The sequence below is a fragment of the Vollenhovia emeryi genome, unplaced genomic scaffold (genome assembly GCF_000949405.1).
Source record: "Vollenhovia emeryi isolate VEMERY1.0 unplaced genomic scaffold, V.emery_V1.0 DF939145.1, whole genome shotgun sequence".
NCBI lineage: Eukaryota > Metazoa > Arthropoda > Insecta > Hymenoptera > Formicidae > Vollenhovia > Vollenhovia emeryi.
This window is the reverse complement of record NW_011967221.1, coordinates 1,412,363-1,423,499: the sequence shown is the minus strand read 5'-3', so window position 1 is coordinate 1,423,499 and position 11,137 is coordinate 1,412,363. Positions and strand designations below refer to the sequence as shown.

The following is an 11,137-nucleotide window of genomic DNA, read 5'->3' as shown; positions in this document are numbered from 1 at the left end:
AAATCATTTCAGGAGTAATGGAAGCAACTGCTTCTACAATCCGCCCTTCTAATTCCTCCCGATCATTTATCGGATTGCGATAAATATATTCTTTTATGTTATGATATTGAAGAAAATATATTTACCATATAAATTGTCTGTGACATTTCATAAGTTGACAACTTCTCATGTGGACAACTTCTCATATTTATTATTTTTAATTTATTATTTTTTTATTTTTTCATGTTTAAATATGACTCAATCAATAACATCAGCATCATTGTACATATAATCACTAAAATTTTTTGAGGTATATCGGCAAAGATGCAAGAGTACCTTTATCACTGTGCAATGTACCGTCCCTGAACGCGTGAACTTTAGACTACCTGATTTGTCTATTATAAATGCTTCCCATTTGAAAAGTATTATAGCCTCGACATTTTTGTATTAGGATTTTCGTCTTACTTTTTGCTCAGAAATACGCTATTAAAATTTCGGTCACGAGTTGCGGTACACCCTGTATATGGCTATGCAAAAAACTAGTTTGCAAATAATGTAAAGATAATCAATACATCTCGATACAGAACAAAAGGTACATAAAAGAACTTCAATGAACGTTTAAATGACAATACAGATGTAATGACGTTTAATTATCAGAATGATAATGAAGAGAATGACGTGCGATATCTAATCTTTGAAGATAACAGATAGACTTCGACCTACTCGAAGATGCTCCGAATATCATGATATTATACAAAGACTACTTTAAAATTCTTCTTGACAAATAATCGCTAAAAAACTGTTTTTATAATTATCTAAAAATCTATGCAAATTTAGAAATTTATATATGTACACTTTTTAAAACTAAAAATAGATAAAAAATACATATACACTTTGTACAAAATAATTTTTACAAATCTCTCTTGCTTTCTTTATCACCTAAAATCCAAGTTTCTAATAAGCAAGATTTAAAAACAAAGAAAGATTTTCATAAATAACAAATTTTATTTTTTAAAGTTAAAGTTATACTTCCATTTAGAGTGCATTTCAAAATACCCAGAAATTTAATTCGTAGAAAACTTATTCTTTCAATTTTTATAAATTGGAAATTATTGTTAATTTCTAACATTTTTACCCGGTAATTTTTAAAAATTTGAACGATATTTTAATTTTAAATAAAGCAAGCTATGGCAATCGAAAATAGAAATCTATTTTCTAGTACTTGTTGCCAAGATTAAAGTTAAAAATAACGAGTTTACATCCCTAACAATCAAATTTACTAAATTTTGATTTGGCTCACGTACTTAAGACTCGCCGACTACTCCAATAGATATTATTTAAGTATATTAACTTTAACTTCATTGAAACCACTTAAAATTTCACAAGAAGCATGCATTATACTATAATTATAAAAAATATAATTACTAATTATGTTATAATATTTATTGTTATAATGTATTATTATTATATTGTAGATATTGTAGCTATCTAATATTTTTATGCAATTTTTTGACAATTTTTTTAAAGACTTTTATAAAACATTAAGTAGCAGCAAAAAATACAGTATACATATAGTAAAGATTGTGAATGCAATATGTATTACATCTTTGTGTGTGTGTGTATGTATGCGCGCGCGCGCGTGTGCGTATGTGTGAATCAATGCTATTCAATAACTAAAGAAAGATTAACTAACAATAAGTCGGTGAAGAACTGATTGTGAGTAATTCTTGCTTGGTTATTGAAACACCGACCGTGCATGCGATAATTTATTCATTACTTGATGCGTGCATGCAATAATTTATTCATTACTGGTTTGTTTGTGCCAAGATGACTATTAAATTCACGATAAATGACTCATTATTAACAGAAAAAGTAACAAAATAATATTGTAAAAATAAAAATATTGTATATTTCACATAATATAAAAATATTGTAAATTTTTATTTATTTATATGTTTTGTAATAGATTTACCATATATTGTTTATTCCAAATAAAAACTATACTTCTTAATAACAAATAAACGGTTAAAAGTTGTGAATAAGTGTCTCTTTTTCTATATAAGCATTTATTAATCATTTTTTATAATGTTTATCATTAAAAAATTTCAAATGGGCTTCAGTTTTTTTTCATGAAAAAGGGATTTCTGATATTTTTAGATTAGAAGTTGTAGCTTGTGTAAAACAAATACCTAAGTGTTTTTGTCACAATCTTTTGTTTAAATCGCAAATATCTTAAAAGTCGTGCAATTCTTTATACCCGTACGTGTTAATTCAAATAAACACTTAAATTGGGGACATTCTGCAGAAATCATTTAAAATGAATATAAATGTATAATAAACATGAAAAAGGAGGGTCAGTTATAGCAAAATTCATCTCTTTCGTACATGACTTGAGATCGCGTGACTTTCCATTACAGCATAATTTCAGTTGCTTTCAAAATCACATTTCTGTGGTGCGCCAGTTCAATAATTACGCGATTTCTCAAGAATTCAATTTTCTGCATTATGAATTGCAGAAATAATTATATTACGAATGAACAACAACAGAGCAATAATAATCACGAGCAATAGTAGGTGAAAATCAAATTGTAAAGTATATACAAGTATAATATTTAGAGTATATTTATAGCGAACATTTCGGCCGGTCACCGAGCCTTCATCAGTGCAGAAAATTAAATTACATCAATATAAGTTATAATTACAATATAAAATCCATGGTCAGTAGGTATAAGCCATATATAAATTAATATAATTAATGAGTTATTGTAAAAAACTTAAGCTAAGGACTTATGTTTTTCTAAAATTATAAAAATTATTAAATTATAAAAATTAAATTTAAAAAATTATTAAATTATAAAAATTAAATTTTAAAAATTATAAAATTATAAAATTATATTACGTAATTATCCAAAGACCCAGAGATCATATTCTCTCGACATTACATTTACTCAAGAAGAAAGAGAAAAGATCCTCATGTAATTAGGAATGTTATTGTAAAATCGTAATAAATATTTATTGTCAAAATATTTTATATATTATTTTGTTTCGTCGAAAAATTACAATGATCGTTTATATGAACTACGTAATGTAATGTGTCAATTTATATAAATGACTTCGCAAACATAAAATAGTTTTCATCTTCTTTTCATAATTTGTCTTAAAGAAAATTAGGTAAAATAAAAATCCATATTTGATGAAAATTTCTGTTCTTCACGTTGCGCATTATTTATGTACGGTCATTTTCTACCTACAAGCTACTTTCTTCGAAAGTGAGAGTAATACTGGTCGAATATAGCCGGCGAAGTATGAAATCTTCGCAGAAAGTACGTTCTGCCACGCAAAATCTTACAAAGAGCAATGTATCCAACATTTAATTTCTTTGAAAAAAGATTTTATATACACATGCACAATTTTATGTCATATTTCATGTACTTGACTACATCAAACTAAGTAGATTCGCTATTCAACTGTCATAAAATTATTATTTAAATAAAATACCATGTTTGAATATATTAATACATAGAATTAGCATTAATATTTTTTTACAATACATTCATATTTCAAGGTTCTATCGCCACAATTCAGAAATACTTTTATATCAAAGTTATAATAGAACAGAATATGTTTATAGTTATGTAAGAAATAATATAAATGCATAAAATTTTGAAGCTTAAGTTTGGAAAATATTAATTACAACATGTACATTTACAACAGCATACCATTTATTCTTAAATTATTTCGTTAGTCATACATATACATATATTGTACATACATATATGCGCGCGCCCACGTGATGAATAAATCTCGGGTCTGACGCATATTATTACATCGCTACAGTATTCGAAAAAGGTCGAGACCTCGAAATATCTCAGAAAATATAAATTTTATAAATGATCTAGCCAATAAAGACATGTTGCCCCATATGCTGTAGCACGTTCACAATCCTAGGTTCATTTGCAAAAAAATGATTCTTATGATGCCCTCGACAATCTCTGAAAATTTGTCTGAAAAATAAATACTCTGCATATGTAGTAACTACATCAAGATAGTACCATATTATTTACGAACATAATTATATGGGAAAAACACGAACAAAGTAGTAACAAAAGTAACTTGCTTAAATCCTTATTGCTGAATCTATCAATTGTGTATTTAGCAATCTAACTTGTAAACGTTTTTGTTTTTTTTTCTGCAAATATGAAATACGAAAAAAAAGATGTCGTATCAACAAGATCAGTGTAATTGAAATAAAATCGTTGAAACAACATTAGTATTAATAAATGAAAAACATCAGATTGCGAAAAATAACTGACCTCAAAACATGGTGTTCCTCCGTAATAGGGGGAAATGGGATCGGGGGGAGGGCAGGGGAAAGGGAAAATTAAAAAAATCGCGTATCGACAGTTCAGTGTATGGTCGACAACCCGTATCGACGCACTGTTCTGAAAAGTCGAAATAGACGCGTAAACAACATCTTAACTAATATGTGTTATTGCGAATAGTATTATCACAGCCCCAGTGGTCGAGCTGGTAAGACGCCCGTCACGGATTGAGGGAGGTCCCAGGTTTGGATCCTGGTTGGGGTAATATTTTTCGCAATAAGAATTTTAATTGCCAGATACGGTCAATAAAAATCATTGATGTTGTGAATTATTTATGTTTGTGGCAACCCGTGACATTAACATTTAATTCACACAACTTTATTTTGCTTAATTCAATAGCAATTTTTTTCTGTGTGCGTATAACCAGTTCGTATATGTATATGCACAAACATGATTCTAACATTAGCGCGTGTTGCATACCATTTTGTTTCACAGCATAACTAATACAGGACATCGCAAAATTATCATTAATTATTTAAAATAAATCTGTTAATTATTTTCGAAACACAACGAAGTCGTGTGTGCAAAGGGTAAACATTTTCTTTATTTTATGTGTGCAATATGGCCATGTGTTCAACGTGTTTGTGTGCAATGCGTCTGTTCGCAATAATGTCATGTGTGCAATCTGCATGTGTGCAATAATGTCACGTGCGCAATGTTTTTGTGCGTAATAAGACCATGTGCGTAAACGTACTTTTGTATTACATGTGCACAATACTGCTTGTGGGCAATCGGTTTGTAGGCAATCGGAAATGTCAGCAACTGAAGCTGTCCGCAAAAAGTTGTGGGCAAACGAAGCTGTTGGCAATCGGGAATGTCGGCAAACGGGACCCCACCTATATTTTTTAGTTATTAAATATTATTATTAAATATTATTTAGAAAATTTTCTGGATATTTATGCTGTCTAGGTAGATTCTCCTTAAAAATGTTCTTGACGTTGTTTTGTCACAATAAGTGCATATATCGGCATTTATCAAAGTAAACTTATTATATAAGACATAGACCTTAAGAATGTTGTTGACGTTGTTTTGTCACAATAAGTGCATATATCGACGTTTATCAAAGTAAACTGATTATATAAGACATAGGTGTATTAATTTTACATGTCAAAAAATAGTCGAAATAACATAATAAATTTAAAGCTTTTATTAAAATTCTTATTGTTGGTCAGTAAGTCGGTCCATTAGAATACATTTTTAAATCAATTAGTTTTTATATATTAAAGTTATACAACTAAAAGATTTTCAATTTTGATAATTAAAAATTTTTAATGTGTCTTACAATTAAATTAAACAACTATTAGAGACACTTTCTAAAATTGAGATACCTATAAAAATACCTCGACAAAAAAGTTAATGCCACGCAAATCCAATTACAAAGGTCAGTAAAAAAAATAATTCTAAGTAAATCTATTTAAAAACATGAGCACTTTTTTAATTACTTCTGGCGACCTTTAAGAATCTTCCAATTTAAATCTATTTACTTAGTTTAAAAAAATATTTTGTCAGTGTACGCACACATCTAAATAGATGTTTAATTTACAAATAACGAAAGTAATATAAATTAATATAAATAAACAAAATCAATGATTATTATTATTATTACTAATTTCTTATGTCGAGACAAAGAAATGTAAAACAATGCAAATTATTTAATTAAGCGTGTAATTGACACAATTAGCACATATGCATTATTAATGACATTTTACTAACAATAAGCAAAACATTAAACACACAAGTATATACAATAGCCCTCTGTTTAATAATATTATTCCCCATTTGTTTTTTATCGCGGTGAATTTGTCACTTTTCATTAGCACATTCTTTTATAGTGAACAGTTGCAGTTATAACTATAATTATTCATAACTAAATACAACTACTATACCACATCATTAACAATAATAACCACCTTTTAAAAAAAGGTATATAAAAGATTTATGGTTTTTGTCGCTTTTCTGTAGCGCTAGTTAGGTCTCGCTGTTTATTTCGTATTGTGAAAGTAGCTGTCAGACAGCGTATAACATCGTGAGAACGTATGTTTTAACAAGTGTCGTGCTGCAGATTATTCCATATCACGAATAAATTTGATCAAGATGAAATACGTTAGAAGATACTGAATAACTTTTAAAAAGATAATTTTTTAATTGTAGTATTTTGCGCACAGAATATTATTTAAATTAATTTTTGTATATATGATATGAAGAAAATTCATAATTATAATTTAGGAAAGAGTTGTAATTTCTAATAATAATATGCACCTTTATCTGAAAACAATCATGTGTTTTGCTTATATTAATAGCTTTATCTCATTATTTTAGACATAAAATAATAAACACAGGATGTTTGATAATATAGAAATAACATCGTTCGTAGATAAGTAGAGCGAGTTAAACCAGATTAAAGTGAACAGAAAAGTTCTATATTCTTTTGTGATTTTCTTAATAATTACAGAAAAAAAATTAACAAAGATCTACGAATGAGCATGTATCCGTGTGATTCAGCGGCAAATATAAGCACGCAGCGAAGAAGAGGCAATGTCAAATATTGTGGCATCGCTATGCGCGTTGCAAGACATTGGAAAGAGTGCGTTTTTGCAATAATGCGTAACGCTATCTCTTGACGCTGAATAACACTCATTCACAATTTTTTATTAATTTCAATTTATTAATTAATTGTTGAAACAATTCACAAAACAGTAAAAAAATCTATTCTACCAATGTAACTATTCCGGTCTATCTGCCCACAAGAGATGACATAGCTATACATATACAGGGTCATTGAAAAGTATCGGACCCCCTTAATATTTTCAGTTAGAATGCATTTTGGAGAAAATGTCCAATAGCAAAGTTGCATGGCTTCAAGCGGGGAATAAGATGATGACCGTGACTTTGACCTTGACCACGTTTTTCAAGGTCTTTTCAAGGTCAACTTAAATTTTTTAAATGAAATCCCCTACTTTTTATTGTATATTCTTATAGCTTATCTCGAGAGCTTTCCAAAACACTGTAATAAAACACTTTTCATTGTGTACTTTTTGAGTTATAAAGGTTTGAAGTTAACAATTTTTTGACACAAAATGTAAAATATCTTGTAAAATATTATTTAATTTTCGGTAATCATATTCCGCGTCTCATTATTCCGCGCACATTTATCTGAAAACAATCATGTGTTTTGCTTATATTAATAGCTTTATCTCATTATTTTAGACATAACATAATAAAAACAGGATGTTTGATAATATATAAATAACACCATTCGTTGATAAGTAGAGCGAGTTAAACTAGGTTAAAGTGAACAGAAAAGTTCACTTTAAGTATTAAGTATTATTACACGGTGTCAGGGTCAATGTCAAGGTCATCATCTTACTCCCCGCTTGAAACCATACAATTTTGCTATTGGACATTTTCTCCAAAATGCGTTTTAACTGAAAGTATTAGGGGAGGTCCGATACTTTTTGATGAAATTTTACTTTTGGATTATCCCTCAGAACTCCGTTTCAACTTTCTGCTATTCGTCATTTGGATATTAAATTTCGATATGAAGACTTTTATATGACATACCGCAAAAACATTGTTATGTAAGTACACGTAACGTTTAATATTAAAAAATTCTATAATACACTGATGATGACATGATTATCATATATTAATTGGTTATCAATTATTTTTTAATTGTAATCATAACGGAATATATGTAGTTAATTTTGTGGCTCATATAACAATAATCACGTTATACTTTCGTTGCTCATTTTTGTGTTTGTATATTATCGAAAATTTAATTTACATATTTTAGAAGATTTGTTGCTTAATAATATTATACAAAAGAAATCATACCTTCTGAAAAGTTTTGCAATTTGTCGCTAAAAATTTACAATCTTGTCTCACTTGTGCTGATTCATAAATCGTTTTATTTAAATCGAAACGATCGATTACGTGTCATCAAGCGAATGGGAGAGTTCAACTGATTTAATAACACAAAGCGCTAATAACGAAACGACATCCGAAGACAGTCGTGGAGAGGGCCACGCGCCGGGAACGAAGCTAGTCGCGGGGACATGACGTGGGCTCTCCATCACGGCGTATCGCCGATCGCGCGAGAGTAAGCGGAGTTAGTTGCCAGCTGATGGCTGGGTCGAGCAGTCACGCGTGCGCGCGTTCACGTAACCGCGTGTGCAGAATCGAGACGAGCGCTCTCCCTCGCGAGGTCTAAAGTAGCGTGGACCGCAGCGCGAAACGCAGCCAAGTGGAGTCGAGTCGTAGATGCGTTGTTATCGCCGTCGCCGTCGTAACTTTCGTGGTAGCGCGGGATGCGCGCCATTAGGATTCGCTAATTTGCCCATTTCCGCCCGACGACGAGGACACGTGCACGAGGAATGTCGTCGGTGTTCTCGAAGCTGATCGACGGCGCGTCCGCGCGCTACGGCGTACGGCAGGAGACGATGACGTGCGGCGTCGCCGGCGCGGCCACGGCGCTCTATCTCCTCAAACTCACCTACCCGCACATCCTCGCTCGCCTCAAACAATCCATTCGCAAGAAGAGCAACCAGTGTCACGCCAGGCGCAACGGGAACAATGCCGTATCCCGAGACAATTCCCCCGGTGACAACTCCGTCGGAAGTGGCGGAGGGAAACAAAGATTATCAGTCGGATTGGATCGCGATTTTTTCCGGCAGTTGATGATGTTGCTGAAGATCATGGTACCGGGATGGCGTACTCGGGAGATGGGTCTGTTGGCATGCGCCACGCTGACGTTATTGACGAGAACCTTCCTGTCAGTGTATGTGGCCGAACTGGAGGGCCAGATCGTGAAGAGGATAGTCTTGCGCGATTTACACGGCTTCGGCTTGATGCTCGCGCGATGGTTCGCCATTGCCTTACCCGCCACCTTCGTCAACTCCGCCATCAGATATCTCGAGGGTCGGCTGGCGCTTAGCTTTAGGTACGCTCCTGCTATTCCCAGTGCTTTCTTTCACATGGATGAGTGAATGCCTTCTGTCCTTTTCTCGGGAACAATGAGGATTCCCTCTTTCATACTCGAGGTTCTAACGTACGTGTTGAACCGCGCGCTTGTTAGTTCTGTGTCCGTTCAATTCTTCAACCATTTTTTTTTTCAATCAGTGGTATCATGGAGTTCGTTCAACCTGTACCATACTACACTTGAAACGAACTTAAAAATGGAAAATCGCGAAGAAGGAGAAAATTAAAGCGCAAATAGTGCAACCATACTTGTAATGCAAAAGGAACAAACTCTCTATATCTTACATCTCTTGTACTTCAAAAGAGATATATGCATATTTAGTGGGGGAAATAAATAAAAAAAGAAGGGTCAAGATGTAGGGAATGTAATAGCGAATTCGGTTACTTGCACCACGATGTAAAAATGCACGGTGAAACATTGCGCGTGTAACCAATTTTTGGAGCAAATTGTTCATTGGTTCTTGCTGTATTCAACCGCAATAATTTGCAGTTTGAAGATTGGAGCAAATTTCTGATTGGTCACGAGTGCGCATCCACGAGAATGTTACACCTGGTATTTTTGCGTCATGACTTGCACTAGTGCGCATTAAAGATCCTCAAGGGAGATACGGGGGGCACACACTATTGCATAAGTGCATAAGCAATATGCATAAGGAATTGGTCCATTTCCATATGCATTTGCTTTATGCATATGCTTATTTCCCACGAATCATATGAAAAATGTATCCAAAAGCACAAACATTTTATTAAATGTTTCATTCTATTACCAAAAACATACACATGTTTTATATACAGAGTGACTGACACAAGAGGGCCCTTACGAAAAATGGTGGTAGATTATGTCAAACTAAGAAAAAAAGTCGTGTGCCATTTTACAAAATTCGCAATAGTTATCGAATAATTTATTGAAACGTCTGAGCGAATGAGCGCGTAGAGAGCGGTAGACCGGACTCGGAAGGCATGTCAGATGCATGTCTGTATACCAGATCTCCTAGCAACGGTGAACGAGAAGTGGAGCGATGCGCGACGTAACTCCGCGCCGGAAAAGAATAGTGAGCAATATGTTTACGTCCGGTGTCGCTTACCACTGACGCCCGTTCCTCGCATGCCTTCCGATCCCGGCCTACCGCTTTCCAAGCGCCTTTTCGCTCAAACGTTTCAATAAATTATTCAATAACTGATGTGAATTTTGTGAAATACATGACTTTTCATCTTATTGTTAGTCTGGCCCAATCTCTGTTTCGTAGGGACCCTCTTGCGTCAGACACTCTGTATACAGGGTGAGTCGTAAAGGCTGTCCCAACACCTTTTACCATAAGAGGTGAATTACCGACCGCAACTATAGCCAACTGGGAAAAAATGGATAAAATCTATAAACATTGATAAGAAAGATAATATTATTAAAAGAAAAATAAAGATCCAGCAAACACCAATAGTTATATGATGTCAGTATTATAATTTTCCACTCAATGACACAAAAGTAATATAACATGTATCACGAGACACGGTAGTGTCTCGCGTCAAGTATAGCGTAGCTAGAACGCGCGCGCGAGACCGACCGTGTAGTTTACGCGAGTGCGCGAGTTGATGCCCATTCTACACCTAGGGATGATCCTACTTGTGGCTCATCCGATACTCCCTTCTATACCTAAAGCTAATCCTACTTGCAGCTTATCCGAGGGAGTAGTATAAAGTGTAAAAGATTTACACTTTGGTTGGTTTCCAATCGTACCAAAGTACAACTACAGTGTACCCTTTTACACTTTATACTACTCCCTCGGATAAGCTGCAAGTAGGAT

The 11,137-nt window shown here is 33.2% G+C and overlaps 1 protein-coding gene and 1 long non-coding RNA gene across 2 annotated transcripts in view; one reads left to right on the top strand and one right to left on the bottom strand.

The window, feature by feature from the left end:
• Positions 1-3,703: 3,703 nt before the first annotated feature.
• The window catches only part of LOC105566325, an 18,549-nt gene continuing 11,115 nt past the window's right edge, over positions 3,704-11,137 (bottom strand). Inside the window, exons 2-3 of the long non-coding RNA XR_001009273.1 lie at positions 5,056-5,197; positions 3,704-3,983 (exon numbers count right to left, since the gene is read on the bottom strand). This is a non-coding gene — a long non-coding RNA (uncharacterized LOC105566325). The remainder of the gene's footprint in view (positions 3,984-5,055; positions 5,198-11,137) is intronic.
• LOC105566326 (ATP-binding cassette sub-family D member 1) overlaps positions 8,344-11,137 on the top strand; it is a 15,401-nt gene continuing 12,607 nt past the window's right edge. The window contains exon 1 of the mRNA XM_012020240.1: positions 8,344-9,300. Coding sequence (XP_011875630.1) covers positions 8,735-9,300 — 566 coding nt within the window. The 5' untranslated portion in view covers positions 8,344-8,734. The remainder of the gene's footprint in view (positions 9,301-11,137) is intronic.